This window comes from Amblyomma mixtum, chromosome 2 (assembly GCF_055824585.1).
Source record: "Amblyomma mixtum isolate Tamu chromosome 2, ASM5582458v1, whole genome shotgun sequence".
NCBI classification, from domain to species: domain Eukaryota; kingdom Metazoa; phylum Arthropoda; class Arachnida; order Ixodida; family Ixodidae; genus Amblyomma; species Amblyomma mixtum.
This window is the reverse complement of record NC_143013.1, coordinates 131,577,930-131,600,643: the sequence shown is the minus strand read 5'-3', so window position 1 is coordinate 131,600,643 and position 22,714 is coordinate 131,577,930. Positions and strand designations below refer to the sequence as shown.

Genomic DNA, 22,714 nt, shown 5'->3' with positions numbered 1-22,714 from the left:
GACCCGTCCCACAACCAGCCTTCTAAAGAAGGATGTGCCTTTCTCTTGGGGCCTTGACCAAGCTCGCGCCTTCACAGCACTTGCTGCGGCCCTCACTGGTCAACCTGTGCTGGCCCATTTCAATCCTTCTGCGCCTACGGAACATCGCACCGACGCCAGTGGCTGTGGTATTGGTGCCATCACGAGCACTATTTGTGATTGCCTACGTCACACGCCTGCTAGCTCCCTGCGAACGCAACTATCTATTCCATCACGGAGAGGGAATGCCTTGCACTTGTTTGGGCGTTAACGAAATGCCGTCTTTATTTAATATAAGGAACTTCTGTGTAGTTACGGATGACCATGTCTTGTGTTGGCTGTCTTCTCTTAAAAGATTCCAGGCCATCTGCGTCGATGGGCCTTGCTCTTGCAGGAATACACCTTTATCATCATCTACAAGTCCGACCGATTGTACCAAGAAGCTGCCTGTTTGTCCCGCCATCCCGTGAGCCCTCCCGATTCTCTCAACCACGGTACAGACGACTGCGTTTTGTTCATATCGGACTTTTTACACATCGAACGAGAGAAGCGCTGGGATCCATCTCCGCGGCCCGAATTAACCGCCTACGCAGCGGCCACAACGGCCCTGTTCGGAACCTCTTCGTGTTGCATCACGATATGCACCCAGATGGCGCCGACCTCTTGCTCGTCGTCCCGACCCACCTCTGCTCCACTGTCCTCACCAAACTTCATTACTTTCCTACTGCAGGGCACCTCGTCGTGTCACGCATGTACGACAGCGTACGAAGACGGTTCTTCCGGCCTGGCCTTTACCGCTCTGTCTGTGGCTGTGTTGCTGTTTGCGAGCAATGTCAGCGCCGGAAACATTTACATTTCATTTCATTTCATTTATTTGTTTTGTTTGGCCAGTACAGAGGCTGCAAACAAGGGAGAGCAAGCTAAAGGCGCCTAGTAGCGCCTGACAGAGGCCTGCCCTCCCCATGTAAAAAAAAAAGTGGCACTTGGCAATGGTACAAAATTTCCATAAGTAACAGAAACTAGAAAAGCAGCGGATATATTGACAACGAAACAGAGATCAGTCATGCATAGTGCTAAGCACAACAAATCTAAGAGCAAAACATAAAGACAAAAACTGATTAGGCAAAAACACACCACAACTAGCTATAACAAAAATACAAATGAACAGTTTTCCTAAATCTGACCTCGAACATATTTTGTAGTGACAATTCTGTTAAGTATGGATAGGTGTTTAATGTATCAGGAATTATGTGAGTTAGTTTTTGGAACACATAGTTTGTACGGGATTTGGATGCATGGTATGAGGGTGCCTAAGACTATATGCTGTTTGGGCAATCAAATATGTGCTCTCAAAAGTCTGCCAGTTTCCTTTCATAAGGTTTCTGATGTAAACAGGAAGCTTCTTGTAGTAAGCGGCCATGATAGTAAGCAGCCTATGGTTGAGAAAGGAAGGACCCGTGCTCTCACTGTAATGTAAATTATCAATCGCTCGTACAGCTCTTTTTTGTAAAGGCAGTACTTTCACAAGATTGGTTGAGGTAGTCGTTCCCCAGATCAACAAACAATATTGTAGATGCAAAAAGACTAGAGAGAAATAAATTTGTAGTTTGAATTTTCGAGGCAGTATTGTGCGAAATTTATTTAGGATACAAACAGAGCGAGCCATTTTAGTGCAGACGTAGTTTACATGTTCTGTCAAGAGTAAATGTTCTTCAAAAATGACTCCAAGGAACATTGTAGAGCTGACACGAGTTATCGGAGCTTGTTCGAAGTGAATTTGGAAGTTGTTCGGTACTTCCTTATTTTTGGCTCTAAACAGTATGTACTTTGTTTTCCTGCCATTAAGTTCTAACCTATTTGATTTTAACCAAACAGACAGTTGGGATAACCAACTATTGGAGGCTGCTTCCAAAATATTACTATCCTGCCCTGAAAAAAATACGTTAGTATCGTCTGCATAGATTATAATGTTGTCTGCTGGACGAAGGCTGACGATATCATTAATATATCATAAGAACAACATTGGTCCTAGAACGGAGCCCTGTGTCACACCAGACACAATCTGACCGATCCTAGATGAAATACCGTTAATGATAGTTGTTTTAGACCGGTTGTCAAGGCAGCTAGCAAATAAGGTTAAAGGAACGCCGTGTATTTCATAACACTGCATCTTTTCAACCAATATCTTATGGTTGACCGAGTCAAACGCTTTCCTCATACCCGCCCCCCCTTCCCCCTGGTGGCCAGTTTAAGCCCATCGACATACCGACTCACCCATTTTCCGTGTTGGTATCGATCTGCTTGGGCCCTCTCCCACATTAACTTCCGTACACAAGTGGATTGCCGTTGCGACCGATTACAATACCCGGTACGCTACCATGCGGGCTATCCCGGATAGCTGTGCCTCCGATGTCGCCGACTTTCTTCTCCATGACGTCGTTCCGCTTAATGGCGCTCCTCGTCAACTGCTTACGAATCGATGACGCTGTTTTTTTTTCGAAAGTTGTCCACAACCTTCTCCGCTGATGCTCCCCCCGACACAAGTTCAGGGTGACCTGCCATCCCGAAATAAGTGACCTTACTGAGCGCCTTAGCCGCACTGAGACGGACATGTTCTATGTCTCAGACGACCATCATGACTGGGACGTCAGTTTGCCTTTCGTGACGTCTGCCTACAATTTCGCCCGCTATGATACTAACGGATACACCCCATCTACCTACCCTTTGGGCGCTACCCGTTGCTACCCTTTGACAGCTTACTGCCTCATGACGCTTCTTCTACCAGCAGTTACGCTTGGAACGCATTTCCCGAGCTGACGCCACCCGCCAAATCGCTCGAGATTGTCTCGACGCTTCTCAGACCATATAAAAACACCGCTATAACCGTAACCGTGGATTCCACTACCCTCCCGGCTCCCTGCGCGCTGTGTGGGCCACTGCCTCGTTACGGCGGTCCTTACCTCGTCTTCAGGCAACTGAGCAATGTGGCCTACGAAATCACGCCCCTGGACCCCAAGTCTCGTCCCGCGGTCGCATCCGCACAGCTGGTGCACGTCACCCATCGTAAGTAGGGGTGTGCGAATATCAAATTTCTCGAATACGAATCGAATACGAATACTTGATTCCGAATATCGAATCGAATATCGAATAATCAAGGAGATACGCATTTAACCAATACAAAACATTTATTTGAGCACCCAAGAAAATCACAGTTCAAATATCGATGGTTAAATGAACACAAAAGGTGTGTGTGGCTGCACAAAAAGTATCAACGTCTCGAACATTATTCTTAGAAGAGTGGAAATATCCGAGAGTATGGCTAGTACACAGCATTGCTTAAGACTAGCTTGCCATCAGCACAAAAGCGCTTTGCTGGGATGAACATAAAAGGTTATCGTGAAGGAAAACCAGCTGCTCTCTATGGTCAGGCAGTAGTAGTTCCCTTCTAGCTGAAACGACTCCTCCAGCCACAGAAAATGCCCTCTCACTTGGCACTGAACTGGCACGTATAGCAGTTTCGCAGGTATAGCCAGAAAAAAGCTCACCGGCGCAGTCAGCTACGGCATGGCCCTTGGAGGAAGGAAAATTTTCCTTCCTCGAAGGAAAAATTCGAAGGAAAAATTTTCCTTCATCCATACGCATTGCTCTTGGCGCCGCCATGTTGTTATATGTCTATCGATAGGGCTTGCGGACCGAAATGAACGCCGGTGCTCACAATGAATATTCGGCTAGATACGAATATTGGCGTCGAGTCGATTATTCGAAAGAACGCGAATACTTGGATTTCGAATCGAATACGAATACTAAAAATATAATATTCGAAAGATATTCGAAAATTTCGCATATTCGCACACCCCTAATCGTAAGCCCTGCTATTAGAACCTGTCGCGTCACACCCTTCAAGCGGGTCTTAAGTGCCCCTCGAATTCAAGAATGAAAACATGCCTTCACTGGTCTAAACGGTCTAACTACGATTAACATCTACCAGTTTTAACTACACGGCAAAATAAAGCACTTCTAACCATGCAACCGTCCGTCCTTCAGTCCGTCCGTCCGCCAGCCCGCCCGCCCGCCCACCCGCCAGCCCGCCCGCCCGCCCGTCCGTCCGTCCGTCCGTCCGTCCGTCCGTCCGTCCATCCATCCATCCATCCATCCATCCATCCATCCATCCATCCATCCGTCCGTCCGTCCGCCCGTCCGTCCGTCCGTCCGTCCGTCCGTCCGTCCGTCCGTCCGTCCGTCCGTCCGTCCATCCATCCATCCATCCATCCATCCATCCATCCATCCATCCATCCATCCATCCATCCATCCATCCATCCATCCATCCATCCATCCATCCATCCATCCATCCATCCATCCATCACTTTTTGCCGCCGCGGTGGCTCAGTGGTTATGGTGCCTGGCTGCTGACCTGAAAGACGTGGGTTCCATCCCGGCCGCGGCGGTTGAATTTCTTTGGAGGAGAAATTCTAGAGGCCCGTGTACTGTGCGATCTGAGTGAACGTTAAAGAACTCCAGGAGGTCGAAATTTCCGGAGCCCTCCACTTCGGCGTCTCTCATAGCCTTAGTCGCTTTGGGACGTTAAACCCCATAAGCGAACCAACCAGCTGTATTTTTTCCTTCTGAAAAAGAAACGCAGTGGCGAAGGTTCCATCTCATAATTATTTCCCGTGCAGCCTAAATAATTCAACTCGGCTATGGCACAAGGCGTGTGGCACTATTGGCATTTGTTCCCACAGGCTTTGATGAGATAACCGCGAGTGAAAATATCAGTTCTCGGGAAGTCTCCTGGATCTTTCGGCAAAACGGCTTCCAAAAACAGAGGCCTCATTGCCCGCTAAATTCGACTGTAGTTGTAGAAACTTCTAAAACTTGGCTTTCTGTCATTGACAGCAGCTCCGAATTTCGTCGCTTTCAAACATGGGCCTTTTTTGAACTTTAGTTCTGAAACAAATATTAGGTGAAGTAACCAGGCAGCGCTGCCTTCACTGTATGCAGGAGATCGCCAGGAGCATACGTTTTTTGAAAAACCCATTACATTATCTGCGGGACTCATTATGCAAATATACGCGACTCTTCCTATTGACCCGCTTGAAGCCCAGGCACTTAACTAGGTTAGATACGAGCTGTCTTAAATTCCCGATACCGCGTGGGATGGAAAAATCATAAGGACAGATTATGACTAATGCTCTAATGTACATCAGCTCTTTAAATATCTTAACATGTTTTATAATAATTATTGATTTGAATGCTGCATTTATTAGAAGTTTTCACATATTGGCGATCTTTTGTAGCTATCTTTAAGTGCGTTGTTTTTTTAAATATCTTGTACTGCGTTTTTTTTTACATATATTTAGTGAAAAGAACGAGCTATTGTTCTTGTACGAAATATGATGTTTCCGTTTTCTGAAAATCGGCTGCGACATGTTAAGGCTAACGAAATAAAGCTGATAAAATGGTTTAAACAAAAAGTCTGCAGTAGCCATTCTATCGGCGACGCCAACCTGACCTCTTCACTGTCGAAGCTTGGTCCAGAAACATGGTCCGGTGGCAGCTGCTGTTCGGGAGACACCACAGGTGACCGACCGATGTCGGTTGGCGGCGACCAGATTGGCCCGTTCTCCGTACGACGCTGCTTCAAGTTTTGAGTGGGGCTGAGCACCTGCGTGAAGAACATGGGAGCTGAACCACCGCCTTATTTAGAGGACCCGCAGTAGACAGTCTCGCTTCCACAAATGCGCGCCCGGGGAAAATGCTGCTCATCGTCTCTCGCTTAGAAAACAGTTTTCTGCCCCATTGGCTGCCTTCTTAATTCTTCTACATTCTGCAATGTGTCCGTGTCGAGAATTGCTAACGCATGCCCGACTGCCGAAGGGGAACGCTATCGTGTGCAGGTTCGAACAAGACAACAACCAGATCAAACAAAACAAAACGAAGCTGTATTTATAATTTAAAGGAAAAGACCAAATAAGAAAACAATAAGAAACGAAGACACCAAGAAAAACACATGCTCCACACGCGTACAACACAACAGGTTAAAGGAAAGAGTTCACCAGGTATGAAGCGGGAATGCCTTGCTGGCAGCAAGGACGCGGGTTTATGTCCTGCGGTGCGTCGCTGGCGTTGCGTCGAAGGAAGCGGCGGAAGACAGCCAGGTGGCAAGGAGCGGAGAGGAACACAGGAAGGCACCGATGGACTCCAGTCATCCGCCTCAAGAACTTGGCAGCAGCAGCAGGAAAAGCATAATAAAGACTTGTCGTCCCGAATCGCCGTAGGCTTATGCAAACTATCCAAGGAAGCCTCTCGGCAGCACGGACCCTCAGTCCATTCGCTGCCACCTCTAAACTTCAAAGCGATGCAGGAGGCTTGCGTCTGTGATTCAAGGGAGGTCCCCGGTAGCACAGACCCAACATCCGACGGCTGCCACCTCCACGCTTGAATGACCCGACCTTCGCTGCGGTGTCTTCCTTCACACCTCGGTTTTCTGACACATCAGCTCTCTACTCCTCGCGCTCGCCGCGCTCTTCGTTGTCGCACACACCATTCGCACGTGCACACGCGCAACGCTGGGCTGGCGCGCGCGGCGCTCCGCTGTCCGACGCACCGCGTTGAAAAATGTGCCGACGATTCCGTGTGCACGTCACAGTCCGTATTGGAAACGACAAAAAGATAGAGTCTAAGTTGGAAGCTCGAGAAAGACTGCGAATGCAGTGCCGTTCCACTATGTAAGGCCGCAGTACCAAGTGCGTCAATAGAAGCACGTCACGTGCCAGAACATAAGTACCGATATAACGGCATCACCAGACATCGCTCAATGCCAGATCAGACAATCACACGTTAAATGCGTGGACGCTCCCGCTACGGCCGCATGAAGGATTTAGTTGCGCGCAGAAAGTCATCTTTTCAAGCTCAATGCATTGCCTACAGGTTGATGGTTCGAGGAAAATGAGAATCTTGAAAAGAACTCTTGACCGCCACTGTAAGGCCACTGATGCTCTTCGTTTCATCAGCACGGCAGACGAAGAGTCTGTCTCGCAGCTGAAGTAAATAAATCAGTGACAAAATTTCAAGCTGGTCTTGTCGGTTCGTAGCCTTTTATAGGATGTCTTGCGGGGCGCAACGGAATGACACAGAGAGGAAGGAGAAGAATAGCGCTGTTCTGTGTCTTCTCTCTATTAGTTGCCCCATTTCACTGCAAAAGATTCTGCAAAACACTACTTGCTCTACCTTTCCTTTGCCTAGGTGTATACATTGTCGTGCAACACCACGGGCTATCAAAAGAGAAAATAAAAGTACTGTGAATCCGACAATGAATAGAGTCAAGAATAGAAATTCCACATCAGTGGAATGGCTTTATATCACTCTACGAAATGTGTATAATATTACAAGTATTGTTAGAGAAAATTCCGGTTCTCACAAAGACATCTGTAAACTACCTTAGGAGGAACCTGTTTTCGAAAAAGGAGTAATTTTCTCATCTTAGAGCAGCTATACCGGAGGTGCAGGCAACGTGACCCTTCGGTATTGAAAAAAAAAATTACATTCGTGTGACTTACTATGAATAACTTAGCCTAATAAAAAGGTAAAAGAATGTATTCATAAAATTCTTTTTTTTTTCACCGGTGAATATGTGCAGTGCGCTTCGGGTTCCGTTATTTTACTGCGGTCCTGCATTCTCCAAGATGGTCGCTTTAGTACTACACGTGCGTCCTTTGCTGGTCTTGCCTTTGGGAAAATCTGTACAGTTAGGTAAGCTGTGCACATTTATCATGTTTCGTCTATATAACGTGTTGTGCTTCGTTTTGCGACTGACTTGCTCTCTGCAGGTGCTGCTCCTCTGTGGGAACGGCCGATCCTGACCGGTTGAATTCCGAACAGTGCTGAGTGCACGATTGCACGCGCGCGCGTCTATTGTCGTGCTCGTTATGTTTAATCGGATATTTCACGCGTGGTACACGAATGCACACCATGACATGGCTGATTTAGAAAGGCCCCAATCATGAGTACGTATGCTGAGATAGGTCGTGATCTGTGCGTGCTATTGTAATAGGAGTGGATATGCATGCAATAAAAAACTGAAGAAGGCAGAGCAGCGACCAAGAAATGAACTTTTAAATGACGTTCCGGCTCCCGCACGAGAGCCTCGTTCAACATGTACACCCCCGACCAGACGAGTTTCCGCCACACCCTCGACTTCGGCAGTAAAGAAGTGTTTTTAGAACAACCACAAGCGTGCGGCCCAGCGGCAGGGGCGCGCATTCGCGAGTAGTACTTCACACTGGCAGCACCTATAAGGCCGCGGGCGGGAGCAAAAAAAAAATCGCACTAATAATGAACCTGGATTACTGCAATCAGCGAGATGACGTTTAGTTGACTGTCGCCTGTAGTTTGAATAAATGCTGCGGTTTGGTACCCAACCTTGGTACCTTAGAAACGACTACAAAGGATATCTGCGTGTTCGCATCAGTAGTGTTGGAATCATTGGAATCGTTAAGCGTTCATCATCATCATCATCATTATCATCATCAGACTGACTACGCCCACTGCAGGGCAAAGGCCTCTTCTATGTCTCTCCAATTAACCCTGTCCTTCGCCAGCCACGGCCACCGTATTCCCGCAAACTTCTTAATCTCAACCGCCCACCTAATTTTCTGCCGCCCCCTGCTACGCTTGCCTTCTCTTGGAATCCACTCCGTTACCCTTAAGGACCAGCGGTTATCTTGCCTTCGCATTACATGCCCTGCCCAAGCCCACTTCTTCCTCTTGATTTCAACTAGGATTTCATTAACGCGCGTGTGTTCTCTCACCCACTCCGCCCGCTTTCGATCTCTTAACGTCACACCTATCATTTTTCTTTCCATAGCTCGCTGTGTTGTCCTTAACTTAAGCTGTACCCTCTTTGTTAGCCTCCACGTTTCTGCCCCATAGGTGAGTACCGGTAAGCGTTCAGTTCGCTGCTTTTACTGTATTATGAATACTGCTGCAATATGTAAAAACCGAGATAAAGCACCAAATGCAGGTTACAAAATAATGTCCTCGAATGAACCGCGCACGCTGCCGGTTTTTACAGGTCACTGTTTTATCTGTTTGATTCCGTAAGAAGCTGTGGTGTGCGTTGTATATATTAGGCATTCTGCAAATATATTTTTTCATTATCTGGTTGTAATCGTTTAGATATTTATGTACGCCAATCATAAACTTGTCCTCTCCTTTCTGAAAAGTCACAAAAGTTGTGGATATTTCATGGCGTCACTAAGGAGGAACCTTCAAAAACGTGCCCGCCCGGCACAAAATTTTCATGCACTCCAAAATTTCACCAGCGCTGCGACTAGGAACAAATACAGAGAAGGAAGACAAGGAAAAGCGCTAACGAGCGCTTGTCCTTGTCTTCCTTCTCTGTCTTTATTCCTAGTCGTAGCGCTGGTGAAATTTTGAAGATGTACCAACTAGCTCAAACCACCATTTTGCTCCATTTCACGCACTCATGTCGCTTGAGAGCTTGGTAGCTTTAATGTATCCTTAGCGGATACGTGTCTGTGGTCAGTCTACGCTACCACACGGCTCGTGAACTTCAGAGCTAGTAAGCGAAAGCTCCGGGCTACGAAATCCTTCACAGGTCACCTGGTAGTGTGGCACGGCCCCCAAGAAGCAGATTTACATTTTTCGTTTTCGGACTGCCACAACGACCAGCACGCACCTTTTAGAGCTCCTGTGTTTTTAAGATCGATTACTGGCGCACACTTTTCGTGCTAAGTGTAACAAATTCTTTAGTGACTGCGTAATGTCCCCAACAGTATAATGACAGAAGGGGCCAAATGTTATTGTTCTTACGAAAGGTGAGCGATTGCTTGCACAGTATGCCCGGTCTGCTGGTCGGTGAAGTGGAATAATATTCGTGGCCAATGCGTGAGGGCAAAGAGAAATCGTGTCAGCTGTTGAGGCGTTCTGCCGACTTCAATCGGCGCTTTGCAGGTTATTGGATACGTCTGATATTAGCTGGAGGCAGTTGACAAAGACATGAGCTCAGCGCTACACAAAATAGCGAATATGTCATTTAAGACAATTTCAAGCGAGAGGTGAAGATACCTTATTTTTTGCTTCATGCGTGCTTTATCCTGAACGATAACTCACTTGCCCCCCTTTTTCTTGCCAGCAGATGACAGTCACCCATTGCTGCGTAGGAGACAATATGCCGCAGAGTACAACAGCGTATAGCGTACTGACCACCTCTGAAACCTTGATTTTACACTAAGTGTGTGGTAGTTTTTACGACGGCCTGTGGTTGCTCATCCAGCCCCATAAACAGCGCCACCAAATAGCGTAACTTCTATCACCTCTTTGTTTTCCGCTTTGAGTAACAAGGAGCAAAAGTTTTTTCAGTGTGCTCTTGACCATGAGGCCCCACTTAGAACCAAATAACTAATTTTGACAATAAATGTTTTCCTCCTCTTCATTCTATATTGTGTGTACTAAAAATGCTACAACACAACACACCACACATTTCGGGAAGACATTCAATGCTCCACTTGAAACACTGCGCAAAATGGTTTTGCTTCCAAATGGAAAGACAAACGCTGGCATCGCAGCCACAAAGTTACCATGCATTTACGAAGCCGGCAGGGTGGCACAGAAAGCTCGCTCCCTAACGCACTACCCTGGCTGCAGTAATAAGCACTTCGCTAGCTGTCGCACCTTCGCTATATTGCTTGAGAGTTGCGCTAGTGGCATGCATAAATGGAGCGCAGTGCTGTTTAGGCAGAAGAAAATTTTTACACATCAAAATGCCGACATCAAGCTCTACCTGATTGTATTATATTCTATACGTTCTAAAGTGCAGAGTTTGCTTTAAAAGGCACGAAGAAATTTCTGTGGAATCTATGCACACGAAATATTTCTTCTTACAAGCCAAAATTCGATTGTATGCCTGTCGACATCGCCAGTTAAATGTATGCATGCCGCCTTTGGTGAAACGTGAGGAAGATATGGGAATATTCTCTTTTAATACCCAAACTAACCAGTATCAGCTAGCAGAATATTCGTTCGTTTCTTCCACATATGCATCAGCGGAAGAAGTGTATTAGATAGCGAAGACGTAACCCATGTGGAGAAGTGCCACAATACCGAATAAATATTAAACGGAAAAAAAGTGCAAAGGTATCAGAATTCAGGAAGAATTTTCCGTGCATATATTCTTATTGTTGATTCGAACCCTATATACCTCGTAAAAGGCTGCTAAGGTGCTACCTACTTGGCATCAAATAATTTCTGCTCTGCTGTTTCAACGCTGCGAACATCATATTTCTCCCCCGCTGCGTTGTTTATTTGAAAATACGGGCTTGTTACTTCACCGACGCTAATTTCGTGTGCGTACAAGTGCGCCCACCCGCGACAGTAGAGCGAGATACGGGCTTCAACTGACACGAGAACTTTCTCATACAAATAATATTGTTACGTGGCGGCCAGCTGAAGAAGGGGCATGATGAACGATGAACAGGAGATGATTCAATGGCCGATGGCCTAGCGCGAGCGCTCCGTCTCACTCCACTGCCAGCTTCCTCTTCGTCACATTACGCAGGGCCACCGAGTGATCGTCCCAATCGTAAATCAATCGTTTTTTGTTGCTGCCTCCAAAAAGTGACAGAGGAGCTGCAGAAAAAGCTGTGATATACAGCTTGACTGAGCCGCAGCCCTCTTATACCGGGAGCAGTGAGAAGCGACGAAAAAAAAAATTCAGAGTAAAACACATTATTAACACAAAGAAAAATCTTATCTCTAGTTTGTAAATATGTGCAATGTACATGGTAATCCAAACATCATTACAGAAGTTAAGTATCTTTTAGCAGTACAACAAGCACAATGAACAAACAATACAAATTAGAGAAAGCAGCAACACCACTTAGTGCAGTTTAAAGAAAAAAAATCATTTTGTAATTCAGTATATGTGTAAGCAACGCAGCTCATGATGAGTGCAGATAAACAAGTTGAAATTGGCAGATTTGTATGCGTTTAGAAGAGAAGGAAGTCTATATTGCAGGCGCTGTTTACCAGCATTTATGCGTGGTGTAGGCACCAACCAGGTTTGAGGCTCTCTAAAAGGGTAGCTCACTTGTTTTTCTTTCACATTTGCCAGATGTCGAATATGACTTACGTTATGTTTGGTGTCTAGTTTAAAACGAACACTCAGACGATATTGGTATAAATCAAAGATTTTGATTATGCGAGTTTCACGAAAGAACGCTTCGCTGGGTGCTCCATAGTTCGCCTTAAAGACGTAGCGAGGAAACTTTTTTTGCAGAACATGAATTTTTTGTAACGAGGAATACGTTGTAGTGCCCCATACAAGCTGGCAGTAGTTAATGTGGGCACAGAACAGTGTGTTATATAGAAATAGTTTAAATGATTTAGGAATAATGTATCTTATGCAGCCAATCGTGCCTGTTACCCTGGCTCACTGCAAGACAACATGATTTACGTGATCTTCAAAAGACATGTGCGAAGAAAATACTACACCTAGGCATTTTAAGAGATCAACAATTTATATTTCTCTCGAGTTAAAGTTAATACTATCGTGTGGGGCGATCGGTTTGTTTCTTGGTCGAAATATTACAGCTTTACTTTTTTTTTCATTCACGCGCATATAGTTTGATTGTGACCATCCTTCCAGTGTGGGGATTGTCGTGTTGCACGATTGTATCAAGTCATGAATGTTACTTCCGGAGAACAAAAAATGCTAGTACCATCGGCATATATGGTGAACCTGACATTTGGACTAATGTTCACAATATCATTAAAGAAGTCGCCTATTGAATAGAAGAAGACATCGACGAAGGGAGGCGCGATTCGCTGATGGGCTTCCAGGGCAGAACAAAAATGGCAAGGTGGTGAAGCACTGGCCCCTACGATGACAGATATGGGCGAATGAGTCCCGGTCCAGAAGCAACTGGGCCGCAGGTTGCCAGGAGCCGACGGCCGAGTCCCTTGGACGCACAGATCGGCATGGGCAGGGGGACAATGTAGGCACTTGTCAGCGGCATCTCGGGTCGGTCGGGTCATTGGTTCTGGTCGCGGCAGCGTCGCCAGTTCGACGTGTGTTATGGTCGGGGCGGGGGACGGGGCTGGGATGAGCAGCGAAGTCTGTTCAGGTCTGACGGGCTGGCGCACAGCCGGGCGGTGCGGACGAGGTACACACGGCCGATGACCGCGGCAGGCGCAGGACGCCGAAGATCCGGCACCAGGATTGCGATGATACCCCGCACCTCACACCAAACGGTACGTGGCGGCGAGCCGAAGAATGACGCGTGATGAAAGATGATTAACAGATGATCTAATTACGGGTGGCCTAGCGCAAGCGCTCCGCCCCGTGCCACTGCCAGCTTCGTCTTCTTCGTCACAATATTTTGAACAAAAACACCTTTTATGGAAATTGGTTCAAACTAGCATGATTATTCGATACAACAAGCGATTGCTCCCGCTCAGCCAAACGCAGCTGCGGCTGGCCGCCCAAGCCAGCATGGCTTTCTTGACGAGACAAGCCGATACATGGCACCACTTCTCAAATATGACATCTTCCATGAGAAATCGATAAGCGATGTCTAGCGCCGTCGGCAAGCCCGTGCCGTTAGTTGACTTGTAAGATGTCCTCCCGCACGAAACCATGGGTTAAAAACAATGGACGCCCAATGGACCTGTCAGGGATTGCCTCATTGTGATCCTCCATTCGTCGTGCTGTCGCATCACCTTGTCAACAGTTTGTTTTCGTTTGTTCACCTCTCTCTTGCATTGGTGCACTATAGATGTAACATTTCTGTCTGTATTGTCGCTCCTCATAAGTATAGCTTTGTGTGTGTTCTTTTATTCGGTAGAACGCTTGTACGTGTCTGCTCCTCGGTAGAATACTAGGATTTGCTCATATCAGGAATTTGAAATAATGCTGCATCGTCTCCGTGCTTTATAAACTTCGCTTTGTAGTGAACCACTGAGTCCGATCATCTTTGGTTTGCGACCGGCGCAAGGTGGACACAACACGATACCCACACCACTTTGTTATTTGGTAACTGGATTACGACTCAGCTTGTGAGGTTGAGTCGAGAACAGCTGCTGCCTCCACATGCTCTAAGGATGTCTGAGTGCGCACACTACCAATGAGGATGTGACACTCGGGAATATAGAATTAAGAACTCCACTTCTTTAACATATCGGCTGTGGGGGTACATTTTTACACAATCACTCGTCGCTTCAAAGGCACCTAAAGGCCGGGGACACGCTGATAATACTTTATTGCATTTAAACTATATAGAACACATACGCTATCTTGAAGAGCACCTCTCTATCTCAGTACGAACACTACTTACAAATGAGTTGGGCATACCATGACCTTGTACCGACTGCTACCTAGTGTCACAACACTTTTCCTCAAATTCAAACTCTGGCATGGTTCTCTGATGTCAGATCTCACGTTCCCGGAGAGGACTGCTTCTGAGTTCTTTACTCAAAATAATGAGAAGAGTTTCACGCAATCTAGCATCTCTTGATAAAACTCTGGCCTATGAATATTTCTGCACAATAACCGATCCCAGCCACAATCCCGTCCAGCAATGTGGCAGCAGCTGAGACGACGAGTGATACAGAACCTCACTGGAAGCACTTACCTTGACTGACCTCAGGGTATTTCATTTGTCCGTAAGCGTTTCCTGCCCAAGCTTACTTCCGTGTCTAATGTCGAATACTTTGGAATCCTTACACGTGCTTCCACCCCAACCCTGAAGGATAGCCACCCCAATTGGAGACGTGTTCGCATGCAGGAAATATTGAGCATCTTACCTTGATATTGGTCTTTGCTTGAGTGTGCGGCGACGGCGGGGACTGTCGGAAGAAAGCGCAGATATCAGCAAAGTACCATTTTCAGAGAGATTACACTTTTAGCGTTCCACAGCAAGTACATACAAAGCTGCAGAAATAAAATCATTTCGTCACGCTTTTTAAGTACCCGACACAAAACATATAGTTTCTTGAGCATAATGAACGCCGGCTTAGCAAGCGTTACTTATTTCTCATCTTTCCGTTTAGGAAAGAAGGATATTATATCCCTCTTGGAACTAGGCCTAGCCCCCAGGCTGGTGTCTACTCCCATGTGTGACGTGCGCACGGCGGGGAAAAAAATAACGGAGCGCTACTTTAGGTATGTAGACGATTTCTTAATTTTCTTGAAACTAAATTCCCGTGACAGTGTCGAAGCGGCCGTAAATGACATCTTGACCTTCTTTGGCGATACCTGTCCTGACTTGAGTTTTACTCATGAGCTACGTTTTGATAACTGAATTAGGTTTTTAGATCTGACTCCCACCTTCTCTGAAGAAGCCACGTTTGCTAGAGCTACTCCCCACGGACCAAGCTAAGCCTGCTGCCCTACCCCTCTTCACGTTCTAAACGTGTGAAGAGAGCCATTGCCAAAGTTTGCCTCGGTAATGCTCTGCGCAGATCTTGTTCACACAACATGCAGTAGAGTTTCTTAGAGCAGCTTGACCGCTTGAGGTCAGCGGGCTGCTCTTGGAGGTCCTGGTTTCTATTGCTGAGACTTTGTCTAGCAAGTTTAAGTCACAGTACAAAAAAAGATGAAACGCCTTGTGAAGAATGTAAATTTGCTGTGATGCCATACCTGCATAAGATCTCACATAACGTTAAAAAGGTAGCCATAAAATACGGTGTTAAGTTTGCCTTTTCTGCGCCCACCAAACTCTCGTCACTTTGTTCCCGCATCTCTAAAAATAGTACAAAAATAGAAATGTAATGTCAGGGACCAGAGCATGTTCACCAAATGCACAACCGATGTAGTTTACTCGCTTCCACTGTCCTGTGGCAAGGCCTACATTGGTCAAACAAGTCAATGCCTGAAAGAGCGTATGAAGCAGCACCGGACTTAGCTGCAGCCAGGCAACACAGCAAATCTGCCGAAACATTGCAACTACTGCAAAGACTGCACCCCTCTGTTTCATGATATCAGAATCATCGGCCGTGGTAAAACGCACATTGAACGAGAAATCTTAGAATCTATGTCAGGTTCACGGCAAAAGAGTGCAGATTCATGAATGGGACATAGGTTGCCACATGCAATCTTAGCCGCTCAATCAGTTTGTTCTTGTTGTTTTGATAGCGTTTATGGTGCTCTCGCGCATGTGCGCCCTGTTCTGTTGTTGGCGATTGACCAAGAAAAGAATATTTCAGTTGTGTTTCCAGCTTTGTCCTGTGTACTTCTCCTGCTTGTGAACGCGTCCTTTCCGCTGGTTTCCCACTTACCACGCACCGACTGGCCGAACAAGCTACGCTTCTTGAATACTTTGGGTATGATACGCTATTGCTATCACAACAGCTGAGCTGTGTATAGGGAACAGTAACGCGCGTGCAGTGGGTGCTGAAGGTCAAAATGTATGCGCTGAAAGTGCAACTAGTCTGCCGCGGTGGTACAGGTTTATAATGTTCAGAAGGGTTGCGGATCGGGCTAATTGGTGCAGTTTTGACATTTTTCGAAGCACTAACGCCACAAGGACGCAGAGGGAACAGACAGGGTTGAGCGCTCGTCCCTGTCTGTTCCTTCTGCGTCATGCTTTGGAGTTCATGTCCTGAGCGACTTAGCAAAGCAATGTCATCAGCGAATCGCAGATCACTTAGCTATTCTCCATTAATACTTATCCCCAACTGTTCCATTTCAGGCCCCAAAATACCTCCTGTAAGCAGGCAGTGAATGGCATAGTCGAAATTGTGTCTCCCTGCCGGACACCTTTCCTTACTGGAATTTTATTGCTGACTTTATGGATAACTATGGTCCCTGTGGAATCGTTATAAATATCTGCAAATATTTTCACATCACACTCTTTTACACCCTGATTCCGCAATGCCTGCGTGAATACTAAGATTTCTGGTGAATCGAATGCTTTCTCGTAATCAATGAACGCTATATATGTGGGCGGTGCCAAAGGAAAGCGAGAGGGCATACATTTGAATTTTTGACGTCTTGGATAATGCGCGACGCGTCCTCGATTTCCATAGATTATCGTACCACACCGCGTACGCGAGGCATTGATTTACTTGAAAGGTAGAAAAAGTGCAGGGATTGACCAACAGTGCGAAAAAATATATGAAGGTTAGAAGCTGCCTACACTTTGGAATGTTCCAAGAGGTTAGTAAAGGAGACTAAGTCTTGTAAAGGTTATGATATTTTGACGTTCTATTCTTGCAAAAGTAATGATATTACAAGGGTCAATTTATATGCGCAAGCTGCAATAAATGAAAGCCACGGGTATATATTAACAGGCAAATACTGTTTTTACTCTCCTAACAGCACTCGCCAATGTTCAAAGTTATACAATGGAACAAATAGTTTTCAAAGTGCCTTTAACGCCCTCGTGCGTAAAAGGCATCAAAAGCTCAAAGCCTGGAGTGTTTGCCTGGCGCTTCGCACAAGAAAGAATATTAGGCAATTTTGCCTAGCAGCAACTGCAGCTTCCGGTCTCAAAACTTCTCTTCATGGGGTCTCATTTTTCCCGCCCTATGAGAATAATGAGATCTATATTAAGAACTTCTCACTAGCCGTAAGGCATAAACAAAGTTGGCGTTTTTAATGGCATAGCGATATAGAACCACCATGTGGGTGAAATCTCTCCATCCGTCTGTCTCAGGTCCTTGGTTGCGAGGTGGCGCAATAGAGAGCGAGAGTGCAAGTGGCAGAGGGAAGACGAAACGAACGTGGGTGGTGGAGAGCGGAGAGAGGACACGGCGCGTCACACGGTGACAGACCGACTAAATGGCACCACCCACTGGCACAGTTTTCACCAGTCAGCGCCAGCCTTTGCCCCGTCCGAGGCGAACACTAATGCTAACGCATAGAATGCCACATCAGTCACGTTTTCCGTCTCCAGTCTCCGGAATTTTTTCTAACTCCTCTGCTCTTAGTCAAGGTTTCAGGGTGCACTCTCTGTAGTGGTCTGGTCCTGTGTGCAAAATTTCGCAGCGGGGTGGCTACGTTCGGGAAGATTTCTACCGCCAAACAAGCGTGTGTGACGTCACTGGACGCATGGTCCTCGGCATTCACTCTGCATTTGCTAAAGAGCAATATTTCTAGCTGCGTTTTGGCAGTTTCAAACAAATAGTGACCAAACCTCTCTCTTACAGTCGCTAGTCTGGCCAATCAATGCGGACTCAATAGGTTTTGTAGCTCTCCATGACGCTATACGACCGTCTGTCACGGCGTCATCATTTGGTCAAAACGCAATTTTTGTTTCTGGTTCCTGGGTTTTGCTTTCTTTTTAAGCGCTTGTATTGGCATTTTGTTAACGATATTTTGCACGGAGAGCGGGTAGTATACGGATTCTGATGGGATTATCAAATCGAACTGTTCAAAAATTCCCCCGAGTTGGGCTTTAAAATAAGTTTATTTTACGTTGAGGTACCAGCATTCGCTTGTCTTGGTCACGTGCATAACGGTGTTGATGTGGGAGCACTACCGTACTGTATACATATTTTTCTCATTTCTTCAAGAGTAGACATTTGGATCGCTCTTTCTCTGATCAGAACCGTATGGACGCTGATGTGCGTCAATACTTTTTCTTCACGATCCTAACAAACTGCGCACTTCGGGTCATAGTTTGAATGCGGTGGTAGAAACGGCAACCTATTGCAGGACCTGCTCAGTTAGCTTAGGGCAATTTTTTTTTGTGAGCGAATGCGACAGAATAGTGAGCAATTTCCCAAGCACTGAGAGAGCTGAAATAATTATTAACTGCTTGCTTCCAGCGCATGAAAAGGGAAACATTTTTATAGGCCTGTAAAACTTACTCTAACGTCGCCGCAGCCGAAACTCTTGCAGCCTTCCAAAATCACGCATAGAGATATCACTAGCACGACACCTGTAAAGCCTGCTTGCTCAACAGCTGGAACGTTGGGCTGCGAACAAGGACAGGCGTCGCCGGCGACAGGGCTTCAGGGAGGATGGTGGGCTGCAGAACCTGGCCTCGATACGGTGAGCCAAACTCTTCGGCAAGCCCGTAATCACCGACGATGTCCTGGCTTTCATGGTGAAGAGGGCGGGCGTGAGACAGGCTTTGAGCCATTTCTTCCCCAGCTGTTCCCTGCAAGCGCCAATGGCGGGACACTGTCGGGAGTCGTACGAGTAGGATGGAGCAATGCTCCTTTAGGTGCGCTCGCCGCACACAAGGGCATGATAACAGCGCAAAGCTATTTCACTGTAGGCGGAATACTGCAACGGTGCACTCCCCAGCTACACAAATCATGGTGCATCGCTACTGGACAAGGCCCCTGTTTAAGTAGGCTTAAACACAATTTCAACTTTGGTCTTTTCGTTTCATGTTTCCTGTTCATCCTTTGGGCGCTGCTACAGCACTCATTGTACAACACGCTACGACAGCACTGAGCTGTGCTCACTGGACGCAACAAAACTTTTCGTTCGATCTCTAAACCATGCGCAGCAGTTCCTGCGATGTCGGGGGCTCTTCGAGGTTTTGTATGCGCGTGCCTTGAAAGCTCCGAGTCATATATAGATACAGAAAAGTATGCAGGCACAATCATTGCCAGGCAGTGGACGGTTAAATTCCCGTGTTACGTGAGCCGCCGCCGCTGTTATTGTTTACAGCGTAACTGCTAATGCGTAGCGCCTGTGTTGTGCGGCGGTAATGGCGATGTTTTCATAGTAAAAGCGCGAGAACTGTGAAGAAAGAAAGTAGGGCAGGGAAACGGAGATAGAGGTGGGAGAGGACGGAAGAGGAGTGTTAGCTTATCCATGAATTGGCTCTTAAACAGTGAAGGCACACTTTTTACAGAAAAACAAAAAGGGAACTCTATTATCAAACTGAATGCACGAAAGTTGCTTACAGGACGCTCTGGAATTCTCTCCTCCCTCAGTCGATGCCTGTAAGCTACCTTCCTCCTTTTCCTCTCCCCATCGGTGCCAGCCTCTTCCGTTCAGGTAGTCTAGCGCCGGAGCCATCTCGAATTGACCGCGGAGGTGCCATGTACGGCCGTGTGGTCAGTTTTGTTCCCTTCATGTGAAAGGACACTCTTCCCATTCGGGGCCACTTTTGGACGGCGTCGCAATTTATTATAAGGCTGCGATCACGTGACGAGGGAGGACAAAGAAGCATAGCGAGTGCTAATGTTTGGCTTTTTCGCCCAGTTTGTTGAAATCCGGTGTGGGATGGGCACCATTATTTTTATTTACCTTTAACCTGCTCAGATATCTTCATGTTCTTTTACAAGTAGTAGGCAGGTGGGAGAGGACAGCAAAAATTGCTGGCGATCTGGACCTAACACAAACAGCTTCATATTGCGATAATGCGCATACATGTTGCCCCAGCTAAAATGAAAGACAGTAAAAAATTCGCTGTGGCTTAGCTTGGTTAAGCCTGGTAATTGCGAAAGCAATATCCGTACCTACGCCATGGTTCAGCTGATAGTGTAGCTGGTGGTGGTGCTTGTGGTTAGACTTGTGGTGATGCATCGGTTATACAATCCAATCCACTCCAATTCAATTCAATCCAATCCAATCCAATCCAATCCAATCTATTCTATTCTATTCTATTCCATTCCAATCCAATCCATTCCATTCCATTCCATTGCATTCCAATCAAATCAAATCAAATCAAATCAAATCAAATCGAATCGAATCGAATCGAATCTAATCTAATCTAATCTAATCTAATCTAATCTAATCCAATCCAATCTTCATGTGCACCGCCGTCGCACACGGACGGCGCGAGATGGTCGCCCAGCTCTTCGGCGTGACGTCACACAGAGGTCATGCGTAAGGTCAATGGTGGCACCGCCGCGTCACAGCAAAGGCTTGAAAGTGCAAGTAGTATTGCTTTCGCAAAAAAAAAAAAACTTCTGTTTGGGCTGTGTGTTTCCTCTTGTGTCGGTGTTCTTGTGCGCTTAAATTCATTTCAAAATAAAAAAACACAAGGAAACCTGCTTCCGTATTGAAATCCAAGTGAATGTTGCTTGAGGCCTACCGACTGGTACTGGCCGGCATTTTTTACGCTCTAACTGCTTTATGTGTTAGCCGACGATGAGTATTAGCTGCTTAAATATGGCGTTAAAATTGTCAGGCGCAATCAAAAACATTTGTCAAGTGCCATAAAAATTTTCGGAGCCAGGGGCCTCCGACGCCTTAAGTAGCCTTAGGGCAGAAATTTAAACCGACAAAATGAAAGCTCCCGAAATATTTAAAAAGAGCACTTGGCAGCTTGATTCCCGGGCCCGATTGTGATGCAATTTCAGCGGCATTATCAAAGACTTGGCAAAGGAATGCCAGTTTAGCGCCTTCTGCAGTGTCCGCGAGAGAGCATCGCTTTGCTGGCAACGAAATAAGCGCCAGCGGCTGGCGATGCCGTAGTTTTTCGCAGCGTGCGCCCATTAACACCGCTTGAACAACATACCAAAGGCCCGCCGCGGTCGCTCAGTGGTTACGGCGCTCAGCTGCTGACCCGAAAGACGCGGGTTCGATCCTGGCCGCGGCAGCCGAATTTCGATGGAGGCGAAATTCTAGAGGCCCGTGTGCTGTGCGATGTCAGAGCACGTTAAAAACAGTTCTTTCAACCCCTTATTTCATGATCCCTTAAATGTGTGAACTAAAACATATCCACTTAGTCCTATCCTTCTCTTCGGTGATTTTAATTCTCCCACAATAGATTGGTCTAATCCCGCCGCTACATTATCGAAAAGCCGCCCGGCTAGCGATTTCTTAAACATGTGTATGGCTTTTGGCTTAACTCAACTCGTCACTGATCCCACACGCGTTACTGACCACTCGTCCAACGTTCTAGATCTCGTATTAACAACGCATCCTGATAATTTTACTCCTATCGTCTTGTTGCGCGGTCTCAGCGATCATTTGACGATACATACTTCTTTTTATTGCAACGTACTAAAGAAACAAATAATAAAAAAAAACACTTACGCTTGACTACGCCAGCATGAACCGTGAATTATCAGACTACTTCGAAACCTTCGCTGCTAACTTTCCACTACATTCCCTCGAGTCGAACTGGTTACTTTTCAAAACAGAGACGCATCGGCTTATAAGTCTTTACATTCCAACCATTACTATAAAAAAAGAATAACATCACCATGGTTTAATGTATAACTCAAACGACTCAATAATAAGAAAAAACGCCTATTCCGGCCGGCCAAGCTGTCTAACTCTTCTTCCACATGCCAGAAGTATCATGCTGTCGCAAAAGAATACAAGTTAACCACTCAGACTAAACGCGCTTTTTTCTATTACTTTACCATCTATGCTACAGACTAACCCAAAACGATTTTGGAAAACCATTAGCCCTAATCAATGTAATGAGATTTCACTTAATAGTAGCTCTGGATCTCCTATTCCTGACACTGAGGTTGCAGATGTTCTTGACACATAATTCAGTGCGCTCTTTACTAATGAACCACCTGACAGACTTCCAGATCCACCATATTTTACACACCCGCTCATGCAAAATATCACATTTCATCCCGTCGGCATAGTCAAGGTAATTGAATCACTGAAGAACTCGTCATCTACTGGAGTGGATGATATCAACGCCAAAGTACTGAAAAATACTAAACATACATATAGCCTGTTCTTATCGCTTCTATTCCAGGAATCCCTCAACAAAGATTCAATTCCACATGACTGGCAGGTGGGCAA

At 46.3% G+C, this 22,714-nt stretch overlaps 1 protein-coding gene across 1 annotated transcript in view; it reads right to left on the bottom strand.

Moving 5' to 3' along the window:
* Positions 1 to 19,121, bottom strand: part of LOC149360928 (putative chitinase 10) — an 85,600-nt gene extending 66,479 nt beyond the window's left edge. Inside the window, exons 1-3 of the mRNA XM_089569422.1 lie at positions 18,918 to 19,121; positions 14,839 to 14,880; positions 5,528 to 5,680 (exon numbers count right to left, since the gene is read on the bottom strand). Coding sequence (XP_089425548.1) covers positions 5,528 to 5,680; positions 14,839 to 14,880; positions 18,918 to 19,121 — 399 coding nt within the window. The remainder of the gene's footprint in view (positions 1 to 5,527; positions 5,681 to 14,838; positions 14,881 to 18,917) is intronic.
* Positions 19,122 to 22,714: the final 3,593 nt, after the last annotated feature.